Genomic DNA, 26807 nt, shown 5'->3' with positions numbered 1-26807 from the left:
GCAGCGAAGATGGGTTAACGATGGCTTACGTCATTAACCCGTCTCGACGACGGAGCCACTCCTTACACGAACACGCGCATTAAGCGGTGAGAGGCAACGCCTGTAAACAAAGGCAGGGCAGAGACTGATGGGAAGGAAGGCGGGAAAGAGGCTCTTGGGCCTCTTCCCCCTACGCCAGTGCTGGGTGGGAAGAGAGCACTCCTTCCGGGGGTGGCAAGAGTTCGTAGTAGCCGTCAAGGGCAATAGAACATACTGGCGTCACATATCTTAAGTGTCATATGGCCAGTCCGATAACGTGTCTTGTTTATTTTTATTTATTTTTTTTTTTGGGGGGGGGAGGGGTGGTTGCTTTGATTCTGATGTAAAGTGTTGTATAGTTGTTTATTGGTTTGGTTTGGTTTATGAGGTTTAACGTCCCAAAGCGACTAAGGCTATGAGAGACGCCGTAGTGGAGGGCTCCGGAAATTTTGACCACCTGGGGTTCTTTAACGTGCACTGACATCGCACAGCACACGGGCCTCTAGAATTTCTCCTCCAAAGAAATTCAACCGCCGCGGCAGGGATCGAACCCGCGTCTTTCGGGTCACCAGCCGAGCACCATAACCCCTGAGCCACCTCGGCGGCAGTTGTTTATTCGTTTCTTTGGGGTAAGCACGCGCGAATCGGTGCAGTGTATACGCCTACGTCGCGTCTTCGAATATTGACGCGTACGAAGGGCCGTTTGCATGTGGTTTTGCAGTGTTCGCAGGCCGCTTAACAACGTAGTATAGACTGCGCTGTAAGGGACGAGGACGACAGAAGACAAAGCACCATACCACTGCGAAGTCACTGTCGTCCTCGCTATTCGCGTATATTTTACACCATCCTCGCCCTTAGCGTAGTTTGAACCATGTTGTTTTGCCACCGACTAGCGTAATGATTCTGAAATCCGATTATCAAGCGGCGAAGATAATGCTCGACCTATAGGGCCGGTTGTAACTCCCGGCTTTAAGCAGTGCGTCGGAGAGCGCCGCCCCTAACGGAGTCGTTACAAAGGGTCTACTTGTCCACTATACCACTGAAACGCTAGCTTTGGCGCTTCATTAGGGGCATCCGCCTAGTCATAACAGAAGCTTGGTCGGGTTGGTAATTCATACTGTAGAAACAGAGCCACCTGAGACCGACACGAAGGAAGAAACAAAAGAACAGCGCTCGTCCTTGTGCATCTTCCTTCGTCCCAGTCTCAATTCGCGCTTTTTGTCACTGAATCCGTCCAGAATTTTGTTCCCTCATTTTAATCCTGTTATCTACCTTCTAAAAACGGACGGCTTACGTGCACATCCCTCTTGTGTCAGATGATGCTATCTCCTGAAACCTGCCCTGGTGGAGATGAAGAAATAGCGCCTAAGTGTTATCACCTATACGTAAACTATTTTCCCCGCCTCCCTCGCTTGTTTAGCATATTCCCCATTCGCGTACGCGACAGCGTGCTAAGTGTTAGCAAGGCAGCAATGTGGGCTATAGTTGGTTGTACATTTTAGGGGAATAACGCGCTACACACGGTCCAAAAAACAACTGGATCGACGGACACAGGACAAGCGTGCGCTAACTACCGAGATTTATTCTGGTACGAGGACACATAAATACATTTCATGCACATGCTCAAAACAATGAATCCATTGTCACTGGCTATGTCGCACGCTTCTTCGTTTCTTGATTAGTTCTAACTCGTCACTTGATAACAACACCAAGAGTGTGCTTACGCACTCGTCTTCACCGGCCTGCCGTACCTCAAAAGCTTCTTTTATTTCTCTTTATTTCTTGTCCCTTGCACGAGCTAAAATTGTAGTCCGTTCAAAGTAAGGTGAACATTTTTGAATTGCGCAATGGAGGGCAAGGTTTCCAGGATTCGTTATTTTTCCAAGGTCATTACTGTGCTCTTTTAACCTGGTGTTTAGACATCCGCTTGATTGACCCATGCAACTCATGCCGCATGACAAGGGAATTTTTTAGACTATATCGGTCACAGATTTTACGAACTTTCCTTTATGTGCGATACCACATGTGTTAGCAACTTTTTTCCTCGATTTATTCATTTCATGACAAAAGCTCACTAATTTCCGGGGTGCGGCAAACACAAGGGGATCGTGTAATGAGGGAGTAATTACTCATTGACATCCACCCAAGCGCAGCCATACGGCTACAAAGGAAAGCTACACAGCTTCCTCAGAAACTTCGCAGTGAAAGAAAAATTCGTCCTGGTCCGGGGTTCGAACCCGGGACCACCGCTTCACCGGAGCAGTCGCTCTACCAAGTGAGCTAACCGGGACGGCAAGTGGCTTATGGTAGGGCCGCGAGCGAATTGATCAATAACTCGAAGTGGGAACAGTGTTCCCCTAAAACATTTGACCAACACTGTTCCCACTTCGAGTTATCGATCAATTCGCTCTCGCCGTGCCGTATGCTAGCCCTCCCGGCTAGCTCAGTTGGTAGAGCGACTGCTCCGGTGAAGCAGTGGTCCCGGGTTCGAACCCCGGACCAGGACGAATTTTTCTTTAACTACGAAGTTTCTGAGGAAGCTGTGTAGCTTTCCTTTGTAGCCGTATGGCTGCGCTTGGGTGGATGTCAATGAGTAATTACTCCCTTATTACAAGTATACTCCACCTTGGGGGATTCCCCTAAAACATTTGACCAACAAGGGGATCATCATCTGGCATAAATGAAAACACCGACTTTCATTCTTAGCACGCAGCGCCGGTTACAGCAATCGAGTGAATATTTATCGCGGTGAGAGTAATTAACCCTTGCTCCGTGACCCTGCATACTGCGAGGGTCACTGACGCAGCCTGAGTGCGCATGCAGCTTCTCGGATCCCCCGCTGGTGCTGATCTCCCTGGACGGCTTCCGGGCGGACTACCTGACCCGTGGGCTGAACCCGTCGCTGGAGCGGCTGGCGCAGTGCGGCGTCAAGGCACCCTTCATGCGACCCGTGTTCCCCACCAAGACGTTCCCCAACCACTTCACCATCGCCACCGTGAGTCGTGGCCGCGTGTTACGTCACGCCGCAATTGAATGGGATGCAACGCGATTTTTCACACTGTTACGCTAAGCTGTAGCGACCAACTATACTTTTATTCATGTTTCCACGTGAAGGGTGCCTTTTCTACCGAACAAAGGGTAATGCCGACGAAAGGTTTAGGCCAATAGATGACGAACCATCGAGGCAATAGAAAAACGGACTTCATTCAACCCTCGACTTAAGGTGTTCTTGCGATACACCGATGATTGTATCATCAGGAAGGACGCACTCGCTGCTTTCACAGACCAACTTAACAGCATGGAAGAAGCGATTAAGTCTGCTGTCGAGGAGGTGGTTAACAACTGACAGCCTTTTTTGGACGTGTCAGCGGAGTGGCATGGCGGCCACCCTTCGTTCCAAGTTTTTAGGAAGGATACCCGTCTCCATTTAAACTCCGTGCACCCGGCCTGCTACGAAAGCGCTGTTGCGGCTTCGCTCAATCAGCGAGCCCAAAAAATGTGCTCAAAATCTCAGTATCTTGCATCGGATGTGATTCGAATGCAAGTGGGCCGTGATTTAAGAAGTTGTGGCCACCCCAAGGATTTTGTAGATTCCGTGGAGTGTCGCTCGTTGCACCAAGCGAAACCTGTTGGCGACCACTGCCGATTACTATAGACCTTTCCAAAAAGCGCTCCCTGGGCACTGCCATATTGTTCCCTGGACTGCAGTGGGCACCTAGCGCTAGCATGGTGGAAGCGGCGAAACGCCTCCTCTCTGGACTGCTGGAAACCGGTTCCGCCGCCGGAAACAATATGGCAGCGCCCAGGTTGGAAAGGTGTATAGACCAGATTTTTGAGCCTCTCCTGGGCGCGGCCATTTTGCACCGACTGGCGCGCCGCGGTGCGGGCGTTTCGTTGGGGACTGCGGGGCTGCGGCAGTACCGCGGCCGCGCCTGCATATAGCCGCGCTTCGGGCGCTAAAAAAACATTGTCGAGCATACTTCCGCTGCGTGGCTGTGTTGCAGGAAGTATTTACGTTATCAAAGCGATAACATTGACGCGTTTTAATGACATTTAGTTTGACATTCAAGTTAATTGTGCCGGCGCTTAGAACGCGCTCGTGCTTAATCGAATTCCGTCTTGGTGCTCCACCGCAAAGAAACTTTTTATTCAATATCAAGAATTAGGTGTGCGGCTAGTATGCAGTTCCAATTCCCATGCACTCTTATTCCTTCCTGCCGGCCATAAAGCCCCCCCTTCCACAAACGGCTTTCTTGTCGCCGCGCCAGTTTATCAACAAATTACCGCTGTGAGCTCAACTGAGTCGCAGCGCCAACAGAAAACAAATTTTGTCATGGTTTATGCAACCTGGTGCATAAAAACGTACTTCCGCTTAATTTATAAAAGCTTGAATAGATATGAGCAGCTAATCCAGCTTTCACTAATTCTGAGGTCCGAAGTCGCGTTATTTTATTCAGGAGCTCTCGCCGCGTGTGAGAGCGTTGCGTAGGCGTTTGGCTAAGTGTGGAAAATGTAATGAAATCGCGCATATTTTCCTATGAATAATGTAGATACCGCACCGCTGCGGTGGCTCAGTGGTTACAGCTCTCTGCTCTGGCCCAAAAGACGCGGGTTCGATCCCGGCCGCGGCGGCCGAATTTCGAAGGAGGCGAAATTCTAGAGGCCCGTGTACTGTGCGATGTCAGTGCACGTTAAAGAACCCCAGGTGGTCGAAATTTCCGGAGCCCTTCACTACGGCGTCCCTCATAGGCTGAGTCGCTTTGGGACGTAAAACCTTAATAAACCAAACCAAGCTAAGGTAGATACCAACAGCAGAAAGATACTATAGATAAACCTTTCCCCAGATACCTCTAACATGCGTGCGGAAAAAGCAGCTGAAATCGGTAGCGGTCGTGCTTACAATCCTCTGCATGAAATGTGTTTAATGGGAACAAGAGCAAGCTCAGCGCAAGGGTGCCGAACACGTACATGGTGATCGAAAACACGCGCTCCGTCGGGACAACCTTCAGTCTGCAGCTCGCCTATCCAGTTACTACTCCACTGAGTCAAATCAATAGATCTACATTCTGATGCATAAAATTATCATAGATGATATCGCAGGTAAAAGGCGACGACAAACGACACGACAGCGCAGAAATCTGCTTAGAAGTGCCGGTTTCCAGTCCGTACACTACTTGGTCGACTACACTCGGATGTCACGTTAACGAGTAACTGCGCACAAGATAACCGCAGCACTGTCTGGAAGAGGGCAAATGTGAGTAGTGACGCACAGCACACACCCTCATACGTTAGCTGATGGAGCACAAAACGGCAGAAGCGAACACGTAAACATGCGTTCTATGCGCGGCGCCGGCGCGACCCGCAGTCCCTCGGGCCGCGCGCGCCGACAGATGGCGACTGGCGTCGAGAGTAGGCGCGCGTCCGCAGCCTGCGTGCGAGGGTAAAAAAATCTGACCAGATTTTTTAGCCTCTCCCGGGCGCGGCCATTTTGCGCCGACTGGCGCGCCGCGGTGCGGGCGTTTCTTTGGGGACTGCGGGGCTGCGGCAGTTCCGCGGCCGCGCCTGCATATAGCCGCGCTTCGGGCGCTAAAGAAACATTGTCGAGCATACTTCCGCTGCGTGGCTGTGTTGCAGGAAGTATTTACGTTATCAAAGCGATAACATTGACGTATTTTAATGACATTAAGTTTGACATTCAGATTAAAACGCGCTTGTGCTTATATCGAATTCCGTCTTGGTGCTCCACCGCAAAGAAAATTTTTGTTCAATATCAAGCATTAGATGTGCGGCTAGCATGCAGTTCCAATTCCCATGCACTCTTATTCCTTCCTGCCGGCCGGCCATAAAGCCCCCCTCCACAAACAGGGCCTTCTTGTCGCCGCGCCAGTTATCAACAAATTACCCCTGTGAGCTCAACTGCGTCGCAGTGCCAACAGAAAACAAATTTTGCCATGGTTTATTTATGCAACCTGGTGCATAAAAACGTACTTTCGCTTAATTTATCAAAGCTTGAATAGATATGAGCAGCTAATCCAGCTTTCACTAATTCTGAGGTTCGAAGTCGCGTTATTTTATTCAGGAGCTCTCGCCGCGTGTGAGAGCGTTGCGTAGCCGTTTGGCTAAGTGTAGAAAATGTAATGAAATCGCGCATAGTATTTTCCTATGGATAAGGTAGATACCGCACCGCTGCGGTGGCTCAGTGGTTACGGCTCTCGGCTCTAGCCCAAAAGACGCGGGCTCGATCACGGCCGCGGCGGCCGAATTTCGATGGAGGCGAAATACTAGAGGCCCGTGTACTGTGCGATGTCAGTGCACGTTAAAGAACCCCAGGTGGTCGAAATTTCCGGAGCCCTTCACTACGGCGTCCCTCATAGCCCGAGTCGCTTTGGGACGTAAAACCTTAATAAACCAAACCAAACTAGTGTAGATACCAACAGCAGAAAGATACTATAGATAAACCTTTACCCCCCAGATCCCTCTGACATGCGTGCAGAAAAAGCAGCTGAAATCGGTAGCGGTCGTGCTTACAATCGTGTCATGAAATGTGTTTAATGGGAACAAGAGCAAGCTCAGCGCAAGGATGCCGAACACGTACTGGTGATCGAAAACACGCGCTCCGTCGGGACAACCTTCAGTCTGCAGCTCGCCTATCCAGTTACTATACTCCACTGAGTCAAATCAGTAGATCTACATTCTGATGCATAAAATTATCATAGATGATATCGCACGTAAACGGCGACAACAAACGACACGACAGCGCAGAAATCTGCTTAGAAGTGCCGGTTTCCAGTCCGTACACTACCTGGTCGACTACCCTCGGATGTCACGTTAACGAGTAACTGCGCGCAAGATAACCGCAGTACTGTCTGGAAGAGGGAAAATGTGAGTAGTGACGCACAGCACACACCCTCATACGTTAGCTGATGAAGCACAGCAACGGCAGAAGCGAACACGGAAACATGCGTTCTATGCGCGGCGCCGGCGCGACCCGCAGTCCCTCGGGCCGCGCGCGCCGACAGATGGCGACTGGTGTCGAGAGTAGGAGCGCGCCCACAGCCTGCGTGCGAGGGTAAAAAAATCTGGTCTATAGCCGCCACGCCTTATGTGCCATGGCATAAATGAAGCGCTGGGACGCGTCCTGCGTGAGTACGACGTGCTCGTTGCCCGCGCTCCCACCCGCAAGTTACGGTACGAGCAGGTGAAGGTGAAAGACAAACTAAGCAAAGAAAAATTGTTCACGTAGGTGAGAGCGGGAATTTTTAAAGGCGCCCAAAATCAAGAGGACGAAACGGGCTTGGGCAGGGCATGTAATGCGAAGGCAAGATAACCGCTGGTCGTTAAGGGTAACATAGTGAGTTCCAAGAGAAGGAAAGCGTAGCAGGAGGCGGAAGAAAGTTAGGTGGCCGGATGAGATTTAAGAAGTTTGCGGGGATACGCTGGCCCCAACTGGCAAAGAACAGGGTTAATTGGAGAGACATGGAGAGGCATCTGCCCTGCAGTGGGCGTAGTCAGGCTGATCATGATGATGGTAATGGTGATGAAGAAGGACGTGGAAAAGAAGAAAGTTGTTTCCAGCGCGCTAGCGTAGCACGTCGTATACGGCAGAACATCAAATCTGGTGGGAAGAGGCTTCTGTCATTGCCAAGGAAAGAAACGGCTTTTCACGACAATACCCTGAGTCGCTGTTGATTTAGTCAACAAAGAAAACACTTAATTGCAACGAAGGTAATCTCCTGCCAACGTATGCACGATGCCTCGGACGATAATGAAACACATTTAATCGCGCTTCTCAAGCATAGTTCGCAGTGAACAAGGCTTCCCTATGGAAGGCGAAACGTCCTTCATCTATTGACCCGAACCTGTGGTTGGCGTTAACATTTTTCGGTACAAAATGAACTTATTCTCCGACAAGGGTTCCTGCGGAGGGTTCGTGAGGCGTTTAAAATTCCATGGCGCTGCACTCTCGAGTAACTGCCGTCAGTGTTGAATCCATACAGGACCGAAAACTTTTCAACGGCGTAAGGGTGTGGGCTAGTTGGTGATCCATGACTGAAGTGCTACGGCGGAAAGCTCAAGCAAAGCACAGAGACAGCAAAGAAGCACATGCGCTGATACCAGAAACACCTGATGCATAGGATCAAGAGTTAAACAGTGTCTTGATTGTCTAATAAGATGGAAAGTTGGGACAGTTGGAGGCCGTTCATGATGGAAATACATGGGCTCAAACTATAGACGAGGTACAGGACGGTGCGTGTCCTGTGTCTTCTTTTTCTTTGTGCCTCGTTTAGTTTGCGCCCACGTATTTCCGTCTTGATTGTCGCTGTGTCGTCCCTTGGGTTTTGCGCTGTGAGACTTCTGCGATGGATTACCACTGGCGGCGGCGTCAGAAGCTGGTGGTGACCAGCTAACGTCACTTAGGCGCCGCGGAGACGCGTACAAAAGTGGCACCTGGTGGCGCGGAACGGAAGCCCTGCGCTTCGGCATGGGTGCGATATAGCGATGGAATAATGGGGGCCGAAGCCAGATGGGTGTCACCGTTCACGCTGTCACTTGCTCGTGATTTGAAGCACTCGATTTCAAAAGCTTTTTTTTTTTTATTTTGTATGTGTGTGACAGGAATTAACACCGTAAAAACAGCGCACAAGTGCTGAGGATAATTATCTTTCAGGCCAACAGATGCCGCTAAGTTGCGAGTGTCCTGAAGCGCGGTGCTTTCACTAAAGTACACCTTTGCTACGTTTACAAATCTGATAGACTTTCAACCGGTCAGACGTACGCCGCGAAGTTCAACGTGCTATGCGTCTGTGAGCGTAACAAACGGATCATCGCACTCGATTTAGTTCAGGCGGTGCATAACCACGAGTATTATCTTGGGGAGTCACGCGAATACGTTGCTGGAGATCGTTTTCAACGGCGGTTCATACCTCTGTATGTCACCAAGTTGCTGCTGTAGCGACGAGTTGGTTCCTGCTAATAGATGCATGATGCACGCATTACGTAAAGGCTTAGTTCAAAAGCTTACGTGGCAGTCTGGGTGATCGCAGACCAGCTCAGTTTCAGCCAGCTAGCAAAATTTGGAACTAGAACTTTGCTCACACGTTTGCTTCGTCCCAGACTTGACTGTCTCTGCCCCCATACAGTCGCAGATATGACGACTGCGTATCATATACACAATAAAGGTGATGATTGGCTGTATCTTGTACAGGCTTGATATGTTTTTATTTTATTTTTACTTTTTTTCGGGAGGGGGGGGGGGGGGCAGGGGGGGTTCGCGTTCCAACAGCAGAAGAGGCAACGAAATAAAATGATAAAATGGGGGCGTGCCGAGCAAGATTCAGTATTATATTATAACATGACGTCGGCCATTGTCAACCTGCATGGCAGCCCGACATCGATCACCTTATATGAGCGGACATTGCATCCGCACAGCTAGGCCTCACCCGCGTGTAGAGTGGTGATCACCGTGAGGACGGATGCACGTGCATTTTGCGTGCATTTCGTCATTAAGACGCCCGCGCCGTCTCTTCTAGGGCCGTGCCATCTGCTACGTGTGCTTTCTTGATACCGGAGGAGGTCTCTTGTACTCGCGATGCATAATTGAGATGGAATAATTAAACAAAAAAAGCACGCGCTCGCGTTTCGCGGTAACGGTGAGCGCCACTGTAGACACCCGGTGCCAAAAGTTAACGGAGTCTCACGAGTCGCCGAAAAAGGCTGTTTCCGTATAGCCTAGGTGCACAGCTTGAAAATGACAGGCGAGCAGTCTGCTGTGTGTTTCCTGGGGGGAAATGAACCTTTTTCGCAACTCGCGTGGCCTGTAAACTTTTGACGCCAGGCGTACACCAAGACGCCCCTGCTGATGCGGCTAACTCGGTTTTGACCGTGACCGCCCAAACGCTCTGGAACGGACCACGCGCAGTGCACTCGTCAGCTAGGGGGCGCTGGCGCATGCAGCCGTTTCTCGGCGCCTGTACGATGTCGGGTTATTACTCTTGGCGCATGAATTAGGCGAGGCTGTCGTCAGACCTGTTATTAGACAAAGCGGACGATAATACGCCGCCCCGATCCGAGCGTGACTTGAACGCTGGCAGTCCTGTGCGGCCGAACGCCATTTTTATTTAATTTCTAATTAATTATGCGGGACACCGTATACGCACTCCTACCGGGCATAACCAGTTCGGCCATCCGCGACACCCGGTCGCCGTTGGTATCAGGTCTTCCGTTCCTGCTTCTTCCTCCTCGAAGCTGCTGGAGTGGACGGCGCGACTATATAGCCGTTATTACTGCGGCTGAGATGGCCGTTCTTTCCTCTGGAACCACGCCCTCGATGCTGCGACCCTACCTGTCTCGATGTCCCCGTGCGTTAATAGTTTCTCACGGAACTACCAGCGATGGGCGAGCGTACGCAAAAAAGTTGTTGGGAAACGTTCTGAACGGAACGATAGAGGAGGTGGGGTGTATTGTTGATGATTACGAGTCTGTTCTGATTACTCTGATGAGTGAAGATGAAAGAGTGCCCGAGGGAAGGCTCGAGGTGGGACTGCCGTCTGCTCCAGAAAAATAACTACAACGGGGCGGCGCTAAAAGCAGAAATGATGCACGTGAGCTGGACGAAATTATTGCGAAAACAGGGCGAGGAAATTTCAGAAAAAAAAAAAAGTTGAACGAACGTAGGACGTCGCCCAAGTCGTGCGAAACGCCCGATTCGGAGCCCAAGCAGTTCAGGCAAGCCCATAGTGCCGCGCATGCATACACGAGGAAGAAATCAGTTTAGAAGCTGTTGCACTGAATGTTATAGCAGGCTGCCGTTAGGCGGCCGTAGTCCCCTCCTGTATTTCTGCCACAGTCAATGAGCAGTAAGGTAAAAAAAAAAGTAAAATAAAATAAGAGTAGTCTTCTTTGGTTTCTCGCGCTAAATGGAAGTATATATTGAGTGGTCGGTCCTTTTAATTCTTGAGCGCCGTCGCAGATACACGGCCTGAAAATTCTGTTCAACATAATAACAACACCGGACCGGATTTTAATACCTAACTTCAGTAAAATACCACGCAACCAACTCGGAGAAAACTCAGGGCAGAGCAAACACTTATGAATATTTTTTTTTTCCGAGACCCATTTTCGAATGGAGCGGGCTGCCTTGCATGATGGCTAACTCAGAGTGCGTCGAAACATTTCTGTCTGGTGAGCTTCCTTGTTTGTGAGTGCAGTGTTGGCGGAAATTCCTTTCCTTCGTCTCCAATGGGCAAGTGTTTGTACAACTGCGTGTAGGCCTCGTGTAATGTATTCAATTCTTTCCGTTCTGTTTTGTGTCGCACTTTTATGTCGCACAAGCCCTGTCTGCATATGCATTTTTACACCTTGTCACTACTGCCACGAACACTAAAAGGAGGAAGGAGGTATTTCTAAATAAATAAGTATTTGCTGCTCTCGTTCTCCAACACCACCACGTCTCCCCTCAAGCGGGTGTAGATTAGATAAGGGTGTACAGAAAACGGCCCCGTCCGCCCTCGCCGCAGGGTCTGTGGCCTGAATCCCACGGCATCGTGGACAACAAGATGTACGACCCGGAGTTCAAGACGCTCTTCAGGCTCGGCAACACGGAGTCCTTCAAGGCCCGCTGGTGGGAAGCAGAACCCGTGAGTGGCGGAACCCGCTGGGCTGCGGCAAAAAGCTTAGCAGTGTTGTGCATTTGCAATGTTGTGCAAAACATTTCGCGGCGCGGGTATACGGACGAGACAGATTTTATTCATCTCAAAAGATGAAAACGGCAGAGGGAAAAGGCCATCGACCCTTCAAAGACAACAGCGTAAAATAGGTTACGTGTCCGGCGACAACTTCCGTATACAACAAAAAATAGGTAGAAAGTTGACGATTTACACATTACAGGAAAAAGAAAAAACAGAACATGCAACCTAGCTATTCATAATTAGGGAGCTGTTTCATCGTTGTTTCGTCCGCGTTGCCGCATCGCACTTTTTTTCGAACGTTCAAAAGTGCCTTCTGCCGAAACGACGACGTCTCACTGCGAAGACTTCAGGTCGAAAAGTCGAGGGACGGCGAAAAACTCGTGCACTGTTCGTTATTTGTTTATTTTTTTTGTATTTTTCGCAAACGGAACCTGTGACGCTGGAGCCACAACGACTTCTCACTTGAGTAATCGTCCGACTAGTGGCGCCATGTTTACTGACACTGAAGTTGATCTGGGCTACCGTTGTTAGGTCCATGCGGAGGATATAGTTTCTCAGTTAAGTGTGATGTTTGTGGCCGTGCTATACCCGGGAACTTTGTAGCGGAGGACTTCTTCATTTCGAGCGCTATAGGGCATTCTAACATGTACCGACATACCTCCTCCATCGGGCGGCGATGTGTCTGGGAGTCGAACCTGCTACCTAGTGATTTAGAGCACCTAGAACACCGTGACAGCTGCCCGATCGTGTCAGGTATAGCTGGAAAACCAAGAGACGTTTGCTTTTAGAACGTTTTCTCCTTGAGCGGCTACATCTAGTGAAGACACGCTTCGGATAAAGGGCATTTTGTGTTTCTTGCTTTATTAGCCATCCAGTGTTTACTTTGTCCATATCTTCTGCGGAAGCTGAACGGAAGTGGTTTTCTGCTGCTGAGCGTGATGTCCCGGGTTGGACACACAGCCGCGGCGGCGACATTTCGGTGGAGGCGAATCGTCTAAACGTCTGCGTGTTGGGGCTTTTCTGCGTGTTAGTAAGTCCCGTAGTTTGAAATTATGTCCCAGAAGGCACTCCCCAAAACCCAGGTGCAGACGACGTAAAAAATGGGTATCATTTTGCTTGAGTTATTGCTTCTTACAGCGAGAGCTCTTGCTGGCATGTTTCCTGATTATGCGGCGTTGGTGTAACACGAAGGAGTAGGATGAAGAAAGGGGAGGGACCGGTGCACCCCACCGCACCGAAACAGGTGCACCGCGCCGCACTGATTGGTCAGCATGTAATGACGTCACACTTTACGTCATTGCAACGTGTCACGGCAGCACGCTACGCTGAGTGGTACACACACGCTGATGTCGAGAGTAACAGTATGGGAACGTCACGCGCACTCTTCCACAAAAGATGGCAAATAATAATGGATAAAAAGTGTGACATTCGCCACTGCAAACAGCTGTCGCTGAATGTTGTGTTGCTTCTTGTAGTTCTTCTTGTAGTCCTTGCAGCTTCTTGCAGTTCACTCGCATCTAAAGCTCTGACGTGCCGTACTAGCCCTTCCCTGAAAAAAAAAAGAAAAGTTACGAGCACTTGCTCAAACAAGGCTCTTTATGGCGTGTATGCATGCAGAGATATACAAGCGCGAGGCTTTGCTGGGAAGCGTTTTTAGGGCCTCATCGTTGTGGTCGTCGCGCGCGACGAAATTACCCTTCGTAAAACGTGCGCACCGGTGACCGACGCTTTTTATCACTCTGCAGACGACCGTTCACTCAGCGCGGACATTCGCCGATCATCATGGCTCGGTGGCCGTGTTGCACTCACTGTACTAAATGCGCACTCCGAGCCGAGAGCTATTTCTCATCCCTTTCAGCATGATGGGGGTAATGAATGTATCTGAAGGAGATCTGATGCAATGAAAAGACAGCTGGTAAAAGAGCGTCGGCGTTTTGCAGCAAGGCTTTGTTCAGGATGCGGCGTATAAATGTTTCGGTATTACAGTTTTGTACTACGGGGAAAGGAGGAGGTTTTATGGTGGCACGTGCTTTGCAAATACTGTTAAAACCCGATCTAACGAAACCGGGTTTAACAAAGTTCCCGATCTAACGAACAAACTTTGATTCCCCGGCATGTACCCATATTGTTTAATATTTGCATCAATCCAAATAACGAAACCATCTTGACTATCATAATCAATCTTACCAAGCTTTTCTGGGAAGAAATGAGTGAAAGAGTGAAAAAAAAAATCAATTGTGATTTATTTCTTGGCTCAGTGGTTATGGTGCTCGACTGCTGAGCCGAAATACGCGGGTTCGATCCCGGCCGCGGCGGCCGAATTTCGATGGAGGCGAAATGCTCGAGGCCCGTGTATACCGTGCGATGTCAGTGCACGTTAAAGAACCCCAGGCGGTCGAAATTTCCGGAGCCCTCCACTACGGTGTCCTTCATAGCCTGAGTCACTTTGGGACGTCGAACCCCCATAAAACCAAGCCTTACTTTGCCCACAGCGTCTCCTAGCAGCTTGTTGGTAGCGTGCCAGCATATACCATTTAAGCGCCCTTAAACCCTTATAGGGTTTGACGCGGTAAAGTAATGGGTTTATTCCCACATATGCAGAATCGTTTTCCTCTACTTTACATTCATAAACCCCTGGGACACCTCATGCCCCTCCTGGCGCAGTGGTGCAGCGGTTAAGCGATAATCCACATCCCTGCGATGGCAGGTGCTGCCACCGGTGGGCCTTGTGCGATGCAGGTTTCTCTTCGCGAGCGATCAATCATTCATTAACTGCCACCTTCCACGGTATACAGTTTGCTAACTATCCGGTGTGCAGGTTATGATGACGCCGTAAGGTCGCGTGACCCTAGGTAGCCCACCTGCCTCCTATAGGTTGCTCTCCGGAGACCACCTGCCAGAGTCATGCTCGTGATTTCTTGCTCACAACGCGGACACCGACAACGCCGACGCCGGATTTTCTGGTGAACGAGGCCTCTAACGCTATCGCGTGAATAAAGCTGACGTAAAAGTCATCCATTTCCAAATTCTCCTGGACAACAGTAAAGGGCGCCGTAACGTATCTACCAGCGTACAGTCGGGGACAAAAGTCTCCGGACCACGTGTTCCTCTAACGAAGCCGAAAGCTCTGCTATTAGTCCGCGGCTGGAGACCACACTTGCGGAGGTAAAAGTTAAATTTTTGTTCTTTCATCACCAGAAGTGCGGTTCCCAGCCGCTTTCTGATAGCAGAGCTATAAGCTTCGTTTGAGGAACACGTGGTCCGGAGACTTTAGTCCCCGACTGTACATGTTTATATGGCCACTTATGTAACGCACTCTGGATACATGGCCGCAGGATGATAGGTTATCTATGTTGTCCTCGTAATCTTTGAAGAAGAATGTGAGGAGCAACAACAACTAGACGTAGAAGATAACCCCCGAAGAATGCATGGCCCCCTACAGACTGCCCGCAAACGAGGCGCAACGCAAAGAAAGGAAGAGGTGCACTAAAGGAACACCCCACTGCACTTTATGCGGGAGGAAAATCCAGGTGTACAGCACGTAATAGCGCGCAAGTTTTTCTGATGAAAAGCAGGTGTCACGTGGTCTTCTACTGCATTACGTATGACGTGAAATGAATGAAGTCCGCTTCAATAGCCAGCGAGTGATTTTAGGATCAACTGGCGCAGGTCGAAATTAACTGGAGGAACACAGGAGAAGCCTTGTCCCTCAGAGGAGGCAGCCATCCTGATGATGATGGTGATGACAGCGACGGATAACTGAGTTCGAGTGAATCTCCCGCTTGGCGTATTGGAGGCAAGATGTCCAGTTTCGCCGGAATTATACGCTCCCAACCTGCTGCATATTCGTACCAAGCACATGGGAGGCATTATTCCCATCATTGGTACGTGCCGCCAACTCATGTCATCTCTCCGGAGCCAGAAAAAAAAATGCAGTTGTTCAATCTCGGGCGAAAAAAAAAATATTTTACATACCCGGGTTTTTTCCTTAGCTGTGATTTCATTTTATCGATAGTGTCCAGCAGCTGTTGTTCCTGGCCTGGGGCTTCAGAAGATGCTTAAAATGTTGGGCGCAGTTTTGTTAGCAGTTAAAAAAATTATCTGACTTTAAATGTATTCCTAAAATGCTCGCTGTGACTTTTCTTGCATTTCCCGGGCTGGGCTGGATTGTTTACTATAGCTAGCACTCGATGATACTTCAGCTTTTGTCTATTTTTATTATAAGCATCCCTTCTGCAGGCTGCATTTTGACACAAAATGCAAAACTAAGTGCTAGATAGCGTACGTCTTTCCAACAGCGTGCACCTACTGCAGGGAGAAAGTACAGTCTTTGTCAAAAGTAACCAGGCTGGATGGTTTGCTTCTAACTCGTATAGTAGAGTCCTCACGGCTTTCATGAAGATCAAAAAGTTATTTGAAGGTGAGAAGAGGTGTTCTTCTTACCATACAGAGATTTACAGCTTGAGGGCTGGCATAATTGCTTTAATATACGACTGAGAAGGAAAACGTGCAGCCTGGTTACTTTTGACAAAGACTGTACGTAGCGAAGACGTCAGCACAGCATGCAGTGCGAAGGCTGTATAGAACCAAACGTGGTACATCTGCCACACGGCTGCGTTTTGAAACTCTGTGCAGAAGTTTTATTTTGCCTCCGGAGAAATCATTAGGCATTCTCAAGTGGTGTTGTGAAGGCTATCCGCAAAAACGGGATGCATAATTTGGAAAACTTGCGCACCATTTGAGTGGCGGGAAGGCTATTTCCGGCTGGTGTATTTCCGGAAATTTTGGTTAGAAAAATGTGATATATACGCCGCGGACTTTCGCGACTATGTCTTGTAGCAAAACTACGTAAGAATTCCTCCAGACAGCGTACGAAAAATTCGCCCTTGAAAGTGTTCACCTGTAGTTGTAGTTGCTTTTTATTGCGAAAGCAATACTACGCCAGGTCTAACTGCTCGTCGCGTGGTCCGTAGACCCCCCTGCTCCTCGAGGAGCCGCCGCCGCGCCTAACCGTAATGGCCTAACAGATGGTGTGACGTCAGCCTCTCCGTTGCTATGGCGACGCGTGACGTCAGCTTGCTCTCTCCACCACAGCCTGGAGCAGCCGGTCGTGCCGCGCTCCTCGAGGAGTCTCGCCATGGAAGTCACCGACGAAGAGTCTAGTTGCTCTACTGCTTCTATTCCTTTCGCAACCAACCAGGTTTAACCAGAGCTAAACCACACCAATTTTTAAGACGAAAGCCTTTAATGCCTCATACTGTCGTTAGCAGACGCGTCGGCAGCCGTGTCGACAGACGCGTCGGCAGGTTCGTCCGCCTTTCGGCGTCACTGCTTAAAAGGCTCAAGGTTCCAGCACGAATAAAGGCGCATCTAGTTAATGCATGGGCTTCATAAATAAAATAAAAGGAGTAAAGTCAAGAAAAGGGAAATAAAAAATAAAAATAAGAAAATAAACAAAAATGAAAACAAAATAAAAATAAGATGCGGAAATAAAAATAAAAAACAAAATTAAGAAAATGAGTAATAAATAAATAAAAACAAAATATGAAAAATAAAAAGTAAACAAAAACAAGCAGTGGCCAGGAAACGCTTTCGCCCTGCAGCACTTTAGAGAGCCAAAGCGCCCCCTGAATTTCTCTTCAGGTTTATTGAGAATGACCACCTGCCACGCTTTCAAACATTTCTATCGAGAGTCCACGAACAGTGTAAGGCAGACTACGGGCTACCTGGTATACCTGACATTGCTGCAAGGGGCTCTGACTCAGTCCCTCGTGGCGCAGATCTGGCTGACAGCCGAGAGGCAGGGAAAGCGGGCGGCCACTTTCTTCTGGCCGGGCTCCGACGTCGACATCAAGGGCCGGCGACCCAGCCACTTCTTCCGATACAACGAGTGAGCTCCCGCACATGCTTTCATCCCATGCTCAGAATGACTGCCGTTGCGCGTTCCATTTTGAAGATGCGCGCTCGTAGACGACGACACTCTGTCACCTCTGCCTGTTGGAATGGATTTTGTTAGCGTTTGAGATTAAGCGATTATATGGTAATTAATCTTCCTTGTAGTCAGCTTGACTTAGGAATAAAGCAACGCATGATCGTTCTTCGTACCTGTGCGAAGTTTACACCGTAAATGGGCTCACCTCCAGTAAGCTCAGCAGAACACATTGGCCTTTTCCAGCCACCCATGTTTCTCATTTTGGTGTCCCTCTGGTTATATGTATGATGGTTAGGAGAGCAGGATGGCTAGGCCTATAGGACGGTCCACGAAAGCAGGATGACTCATAGAGTTTCTTACTATTACCTAGAGGGAAAGCTGACGGCGTTGCCCTTCAGCCACCATGGACGCTCAAAGCATCATGGGACGGTGAGCTACTTGTTACGGGACAGTCTTATTTTTTCGGGAAAACGGAGTGGCACTACTGAGATGTTTCATTCCGAGAACGCTGTTCTTGTGTGCGCAGACGACTTTCGCGCGAGCGCAGTGTGCAAAAGCCATAGTAGTAAAAACGCAACGACACACGACGCTAATAAAAGGTTTGCTTTTTCAAAATGCCATTAAAAAACCTCCTAAAGTGTCTAAACAACAACATTTTTTTAAACATATTTAATTTGAAAAATGCGCCTGTTAATTACGAAATATTAGTTTTTGTAGTGTTCAATACTTGGCCAATAGGAGAGCCAGCCTTCTCTTATTTTGGGCAAACTTTGCATTTACTTGCTTTTCTGCTCATTTGTTGCAATCATTAGACAGGATATTGAATGGTAGGGCATTCTTTATTATCGAACAGTGTTTATTTTTGCATTATTTTTTGACCAAAAGTTGTAGTTCTGCAGTCGGTAGCTCACCACCCCATGATGCTTTGAGCACTCATGGTGGCTGAAGTGGTCTCGAGGGATCTCCATGCAAACTCCCATAGACGAGTTGCCAGCTTTCTCTCTAGGTAATAGAAACTCTATGGGATGACTAGGCTTAGGATGGCCCGGTATGGACGCGTTCTTGTACGGCCCCCTCCTCTCAGGATGATCCCGTGGCAGACCCGGGTGGAGATCCTCCTGGCGTGGCTGGACCTTCCGGCGGAACAGCGGCCGTCGCTGCTGACGCTGTACGTGAACGAGCCGGACAGCGCGGGTCACGACCACGGACCCCACTCGGCCGCCGTGGACGAGGCACTGGAGCTTGTGGAGATCATGCTGGACCGGCTGGTCGCCGGACTGCAGGAGAGACGTCTGCTCGGTTGCGTCAACCTTCTAGTCGTCTCGGACCACGGTGTGCACCGCCCGCGGGTCGGCTCCGCTTTTCGACGACATCTTCCATGTTTTCGGTTCCTATAGCCGTCGGCTAACCGCCGTTCCCGCTTTGCAGTCTTTGTCAAAAGTAACCAGGCTGCATGGTTTTGCTTCTCAGTCGCTTATTTAAACTATTATGCCAGCCCTTAAAGGCCTACTTGACCGAAACTTTACTTCGGCTAATTTTGCGCTCGATATAGTGTACATGTTATTAACAATATTTATATTTAATGCTAGGGCTGTGAAGCGCCCAGAATTTTAGTTAGAAGCGTTCAAAAACCTCTGTAGCAGACGACGCAGTCCCCTAGCGGTGTGCTGGACAACTAACAAACCAGACCGGAAATGACGCACAATTGAGACACCGGCATCGCCGGCTCGCCAGTTTCAGGCGTTCTGAAATGGGTGCGCGCCCCTTGTAAGCTCTTCTTCTGGCGCATTTCTGGCTGTTTTCACCGCGAAGCTCGATGGTCTTCGAGAAAAATAAACTGCTGGCATCATGTCGACGAAGTGCATGGCCGCGGAAGGTTATACGAGGAATGCGGAAAGCACCATGTATACCTCTCGGCCACTGCCCTTCTCCCCCGATCTCGAAAGCTGGTGTCACCTGTCTGGAGCTCAGGTGTTAACGTGAATTCTCCTCTCTTCTTCAAAAAAGATAATGGTGGGTGACTGACGCTTCTGCCTCGCGCTAACCCCTTTTGTGGGTTGGGCTTTGTCGATAGAGCTGTCCCGGCCTACGTCATGCATCAGAGCACATAGTACGCGTTTCGGGCCCGATCGGCAAAGCATGCCACGAACCGGGTTGTAATTCGGAGAAGAAAGGCTTCGAGGCGTCTCTAATCGGGAGAATAAAGAGGAGGGGGGACCGCTTGTCACAAGCTAGCTAAGCCGGTTCAGAAGCTAAAGTGGACGGCTTTGCTCATCGAGCAACGCCCTTTTGACGACACGTCGTTTACACCAGGCAGAAGTCTAAGGACAGGTCTGCTTCGTCTGAAAAGGAATCAACATATGCACACCCGTTTATTGCAGGCGCAGCTCTGCCCAATGCGCAATAATGCCGTCGTGCGCCGAGTGTATCTGCTGCCTCGAAGATTTGCAGGGCGGGCTGAGAATCCTGGAAGGCCACACGAGCGTTACTGAAAACTTCGCAGAAGAGTTTAAATCTGGGTTAGTTGGTACATACTTAAGAAAAACCAGCCAAAAAGACGGGGACAAAGGAGAGACGAGGCACACACAACGACTGGAGGTCGTTGTGACCTGAGGTCGATTAGAGGAAGCTTCAGCGTTACCGTTCGAGGCGCGTCTCCAAGACCCTAGAGAACTGAATGCATGTTATTTCAATGATAATATTTTCAAAGAATTTTGATTATATGTTCTTTATTATTACTCAGTCGATAGAGACACACTACCTACAGTAATTTGCGCGGTGGGCGTATACTGTCGACTGGGGGTTAGGCAACCACGTCGTGCTGCCCAGCTGTGTGGCTTGAAAAGATTAGAAAAACATTTCCGTCCCTGCAGTACACGGGGTTTAAGTGGTTCTAGATAAATACTGTAATGAACGCAACGCATACGTTTTTGTTCATTTGAATCGGCATGTATTTCGCAACGCGCAGTGGCTTGCCCGACCGAGGCGTGCAAAGATGAACCAGCCCACCATCGGCACCGCACTGATGCCACGGTCCTCAGAGAAAAATATATATTTATTTTGCAACACAAATTTTCCTTCTGGCATATTCTTTCGCTTAACGCAGCACTTAATTCTCTTGAGCTCTCTTTTTAGACATCCATCTGTTTTTATTGATTTAACTGGCGTTCACAGCACCTGTTCCAAATTTCTGTGCACAGGAAGGAATATCTTTCGACAGGGGAGAAAAATGAGAAGAGAAAGGAGAAGGCAGGTCGTTTTTTTTATCAAGACAACAACCATATTGTACGCGCAGCAGAGCGCACATGTGCTGTTGGCACACGCGTGCCAGCTCAAAAAAGCCGACTTTATAATACAAGCCCTTCTACTTGGCCTCCGTTTGAATATGCTTCCTTCCTCCGCTATATCCGAACTTTGCACAAGCTGTAATCGAATACTGCCAGGCAAATAGCGCTCACTAGCATTGCGGCGCGATCATCTTCGCTGATGTTGAGCCAGGACTTTTCTGGTCTACTACAGCAAATAAAACCCGTGTAAAACTTTTTCTAGGGCGTTTTATCCGTTTTAAGATGTGTGTTTTCACATATAACCAGTATTTATAGCACCAAGTGCTGCACGCGCGGTACCATCGCTTTGCTCGAGCCGCAACGAGCAGACGCTCCGAACCCGTCCGGACTACAGTCTCAAACATGCGTCACTTCCGGCGGGCGGCAATGGCGCCCGTTTTTCCAGTTTCGGTATTGAAAACTCTGATTTTTGCGTGCCCTTTTCATCGTAACTGCTTGAAACTGGACCGTAATGTTTTGTGGGTAGCATAATACGGGGGTGTACTATGAAAAAACAACCTTTTTAAGGTTTGAAAAATTTCGGTCAAGTAGGCCTTTAAGCTCTAAATCTCTGTATGGTAAGGAGAAGCCCTGCACTCACCTTCAAAGAACTTTTAGACTTTAGGGAAACCCGTAAAGGCTCTACTATACAAATGAGGAGCAAACCATGCAGCCTGGTTACTTTTGACAAAGACTGTACCTCATCTGCAGTATTTGTTTTAAAACTGCCGCACGACCGGTGCCGGGGCAGCGCTATGAACCCCTCACGTTAACACGAAAGAAGGGAACCAAGTCAGCGGTGTCCCGGTGTGAGACGTTGATGGCCCTATGATCGTCGGCCTGCTAACTTAACTCAATCGCATACCCGCTGGCAGCAACTACAAAGGACACTGGTGGTTCCAGACGCACAGTCGTAAACTCAGTTCTAGCTGTCTCTAATTGCAGATCTTTTGCATCGATCTTTTAGGCTTGCCGCGCGTCGGTCTTGTCACTTCGAGGCGCCCTGACGGGCGTATGTGAGACCACAGTTTGCTGATACAAAGAGCAGTGGTGTGTTTTGGTGAAAGTAATTTCGAAAGAAATTAATTAATCTCGCCGCTAAATTACTGTCAAGCAATTCATTACGTTACTAAATTATTAGACCAGAAAAGTAATTCATTCCATCACAAATTACCCGGAAGTAACTAAATTACAGGAAGTTAATGGGAGTGATTCAATTACGCTCATGTCTGATGTGTGCGAAGTAGTTTCAAAACAACTTCGAAAAGTCGGGAAGTCCTTCAGGCCACCGCCCTCACTTCTCCTGATTGATTGTAAACCTTATACAATATAGAACGCTCCAGCTTTCAGCGTGTGCAACAACTTCCTCCACGAGACTGACAAATTGTACATCCCTCCCCCCCCCCTCCCCACCCTTATCGAGAGCAAAAAAAATTTCGCGTACGCATCTCACGGGGTAGTGCATAATGAGCGTTCTTAACGCGGCCATGTCCCACCCCTACCTCAGCAGGGACGCTGAAAGTTCGATCGTATTTGTTCCCTCCGTTCTCGTTTTATTATGCTTCCCCGAGAGTACCTTTGGATTTTATATGCATTCTCATTTTGCACCGTAACCGAGCACTCTTCCGGCAGTACGCTGTAGTGCTGAGTGAATTGCGCAATAGACACCTTTAGCATACCGTGTACAGTGTTACCGTTACCGGAGTACCGGGAGCCCGCCCACCACCGCTGAGCGCGCGCTGATTGGTCGTGATGCTGCAAGCGCGCGCGCAGCTGCCGGATACGTGGCGCCATCTGTCGCCATCAAGACGATTTGCGTGTGCGCATTGGTTGCGCGCAGGCTCCCGGTACTCTGGTACCGGTAATGGTAATAAAGTACACGGTATGGTAAAGGTATACGTGTACAATGGGCGGCGCAGGCATGGCCAGCACCAGCTGCGAGCAGGTGATCGCGCTGGAGCACTTCGTGGACCCGGCGTCCGTGTACTCGCTAGTGGGGCCCACGGCGCGGCTGCGGCCGAAGCATCCGGCGGACGTGCCCCAACTGGTGGACGCCCTGCGCTGCCGCCACAGCCATCTGCTGGCCTACGCCAAGGAGCGGCTGCCCAAGCGATACCACTACTCGGACCACCGGCGCATCGAGCCCGTCGTGCTCGACATGGACTCCGGATACCTCGTGCTCAAGTGAGGGTGCGAAGCATCACGCTTGCTATGGGACCGGCATCGCGCATGTGTGCCATTCCATGTTTCCATCCCATCTTTACCGTCTTTTCGCGCTTATAGTCAAGTGACGCCAGGCCTCCGCTATCGCCGGGACCTGCCAGGCAACGAATGAACGCAACAACGCCGAAGGGGAAAAGAATCATGATGTTATGCCGGTGGAGTTCTGGTATGGGTGCAATTCGAAAAGTAAAATAAACTGTGAGGAGAGTTTGTCGAAAACAGCTATATCCAAACAGCCCTGGAAGTCGACGACAACCAACCTGGGGCTTGTGTGGAGCAAATTATATAAGTGTCGTCATCGCAAGACGACACCACCCCTCTTTTTGCGTTCGCACCTGAAGTCGTTTGGAGCCGTAGTCACTGTTCGCGCTTAATTCAGCGTCTCCATCCGCATCCGATGTTTTTGCTGAGCTCACTTTATGCCTTTTGCTTTTTATGCGTCTGGCTCCTAATCCTCCATGCTCGTCGCACGAAGCGCTGATCGTCTCTTATATCATTGTGATTGGCCCGTCCATTGGCCTTTGTCTCCCACAGCTTATCGTAACTGGCCAGTATCCTGATAATTGTTCTGTGTAAACCACTGCGGCTGCAGCCCTTTCAACCGTTACCTGTAGCACTGTAACTGGCCGCATTATAACTCACAAGTGCCTCGGTCTTCGTCACGTTGGATATCGTGTGTGACTGACTTTCGGTCCGTAGGCCAGTATACTTGACCAACACCTCGGCTTTCGTCACAAGCTTGTAGACCTTCGGTCGGTAGGTCGTTTTGACTGGTCAACATCTTGGCCTTTCGTACCTAATCCACGGCCGAGATCGAGCGGCCGTGCCTAAGTTTGGCTGACGCCTTGGCCTTGGGCCATTTTCAGTGGCCAACGCCTATGCCTTCGTCGCCTAGGTTATCTCGACCGCCGAGTGACTTGACTTTTGTCTTGTGTGGGCCACATATGGTAAGATTCCCCCACTGCAGAGTAGCAGGCCAGATAATCATCGCTCAGGCCGACCTCTCCACCTGTCTCCACAAAATAAGCGTCTCTATTTCTCTCTGCCGTTAAACAGAACGCAGGCGCCGACCAGTCACCAAGTGATTGTTCCGAAAACAAAAAAAATGGCTGAGGCTTAGCTTAGGTTAAGCCTAGTCAGATGCGAAGCATATTGTCGCCGAGTTGCATATCGAGCACGCCGCTTGGCTAGACGCTCTTCATTAGTCTCTGTAGCACGCCGCAACTTTTGCTTCTCATTCCAACGAGCAGCCCTGTCTCCAGGAGGTATCTCTATCCCGTGTGCGCCTAGCAGAGGGCAGGCGCACCCCCTTGTAACAGCGCACCTAGCGGCAGAAGCAGGAAACACATTGGTCGCGACGCCTCGCGCGACGGCGCGAGCTGGGACCCCGTTTCTCCTATGTCGTTACGTCACGCATCACGTGGTCCTCCTTGGTCGCGACGCCTCGCGCGACGGCGCGAGCTGGGCCCCCGTTTCTCATCTGCTGTCACGTCACGCACCACGTGGTCATCCTTGGTCACGACGCCTCGCGCGACGGCGCGAGTTGGGCCCCCGTTTTTCATCTGCTGTGACGTCACGCATCACGTGGTATGACATGGAGGTCACGAAAGGTCAATGGTAACGACACCGCCGCGCTCGAGGAGCTGGGTTGGGCTATTTTAGTATGCTTCGCATAAAAACACGCGGCCTTTCTGTGCCCCCCGAAAAGTTGCGCACGGACGCGTGGCCGTACATGACCGTTTCCGTTTCTCCTGTACACAGCGAGACGACAGGTGGCGCTTTTCTCGTTCGTGCAGCCGCGAGGCGGACAAGGCCCCGGCGCTGTGCAACGGCGGCTCGCACGGCTACGACAACATGGCGCCCGGAATGCAGGCGCTGTTTGTGGCCCACGGGCCGGCCTTCAGGCAGAACGTGACCGCCAGACCCTTCAGGAACATCGAGCTCTACGAACTGATGACCGGTTAGCCTCCCGCTTTGTAGTTCTTGAATTGGTCACTAATTACTTGGAACTCCGGCCTGCACAGACGGAATGCTACGCAGTATACTACATCCGACATTATATCAGTTCAAGGCGCGATATTCCTGCAGACGTCTGCCACAGTCTGTAAGCCACGTGCTGGGACAGTAGTGACGAGGTCTATGGTAGAAGGTCTATGGTATAACAGCGCACAACTGGAAGCGCAGTGTCCCGAAAGACGGATAGAAGAAGACAGCGCTTGTCTTCGCTACCTGTCTTTCGTTTCCCTACGTTTTCAGTGCGCTGTTAACTGAAAAATGGCCAGTCAACTAGCCTAAACTGAGCATTACTGTGGTCTGCGGTAGGCCATCGTGTTTTGGTTGTTGGTATAGTTTTTGTACGCGAGCTTCTCTCTTGCTGAGAAAGCGAGGGTCTAATTGCGGGCGCCTGCTGTGCGCCGTGGTGCCGCGCGGGCGCAGAGCTGCTGGGGATCGAGCCCGAGCCCAACAATGGAACCAGTGGTTCCCTGCACTACCTGCTGCGCAAGCCTAAACCTCTGCCACAGGAGCCGCCGCTCAAGGTGCCCCCGATGTGCAGCCTGGATGGTGCCCAGAAAACCGCTAAAAGCGAGGAAGATGACGGCTGCATGTGCAAGAACGTGAGTGAGTGCCGTTGGGCGAATGGGCAGCCACCTAAACAACAAGTCGGACTTAGGGGTCGTTTCATTGCTGGAATACGTGTCCTGGTCGTAGAATGTCATACTAGAACACTGCATATTACTCAGCTGTCCCCCTGCTACCAAACACTGGCGGTATGTCTCGGCCTTGCAAGTTCTCCTCCTCCTTCATGTTCTGTCTGATATATAGCGTTTACCGTCAAGGTTGCGTTTACTGTTCAAAGTAGACATGTTATGCATGGAGGAATGGATGTTCGCATGGACGGACGCATGCTTATTTCTCCGTTTAATTTTCGCCACTACCACTGTCGTCATCATCATCGTCGTCGACGTGCCAGTTTCTCATTACTGAAAGGGAAAGAGACGCCAACATCTATGCGAGCTTTTAAAGAGCGCTTTCATCCACCGCGAGAATACGCGCGAAGTGTCCTCTGCTTGGCTTGGCTAGTGTTGGGCCAAAAAAGGGGGTTCTGCCGCGAAATCATGGCTGCGCCGCGGTGGAGTCGCTAGATCCAGCTGCCGTGGCCGCGATGCTCTCCACTCTGTCAACTTTTTTTTTACTTAGCAAATTTAACATAAGGTATTTTGGTATTGGGCTTCCATGGAAGTTAGCAAAGCGCTTCTGTGAGGTTTACCTCGAGAACGGTCGTACTCTTACGACTGGATAGCGGTTTTCGACCCAATGCTGGCCAAGCGAAATATATACGAAACCACATCTTCCCAGAATTCCCACAGTAGAGGTGCCGCGTCGCCACGTTTCCCTCGGTACTACATCTCACAATATGACTGGACCATTGCGGAAGCTACAGCTGTCTCGTCCAATCGGAGCTGCAAGGCCACAACAAAGTCTCTCAAACATTTGAACGGTGTTGAACTATATTTTTAAACAGTTATTGCGTTAACTAGGAAGGCATCTCTAGATTTCTTTTTCTGCTTCCTGGAAAGCACCGTGAGTACGTACTTAGTTCACTGGTTAAGTTAGCGGAGA

The 26807-nt window shown here is 49.9% G+C and overlaps 1 protein-coding gene across 2 annotated transcripts in view; it reads left to right on the top strand.

The window, feature by feature from the left end:
* LOC149334883 (ectonucleotide pyrophosphatase/phosphodiesterase family member 1-like) overlaps positions 1-26807 on the top strand; it is a 65640-nt gene that overhangs the window by 23546 nt on the left and 15287 nt on the right. The window contains exons 6-12 of one of the 2 annotated variants that reach the window (XM_089551521.1): positions 2842-3013; positions 11535-11654; positions 17486-17595; positions 18722-18969; positions 22883-23147; positions 24983-25146; positions 25623-25801. In XM_089551521.1, coding sequence (XP_089407647.1) covers positions 2842-3013; positions 11535-11654; positions 17486-17595; positions 18722-18969; positions 22883-23147; positions 24983-25146; positions 25623-25801 — 1258 coding nt within the window. The remainder of the gene's footprint in view (positions 1-2841; positions 3014-11534; positions 11655-17485; positions 17596-18721; positions 18970-22882; positions 23148-24982; positions 25147-25622; positions 25802-26807) is intronic. The other variant, XM_089551522.1, reaches the window with a different exon arrangement.

The sequence above is a fragment of the Amblyomma mixtum genome, chromosome 7, assembly GCF_055824585.1.
Source record: "Amblyomma mixtum isolate Tamu chromosome 7, ASM5582458v1, whole genome shotgun sequence".
Taxonomy (NCBI): Eukaryota; Metazoa; Arthropoda; class Arachnida; order Ixodida; family Ixodidae; genus Amblyomma; species Amblyomma mixtum.
Note: the sequence above shows the minus strand (reverse complement) of the source record. Positions and strands in the feature narration are given on the sequence as shown.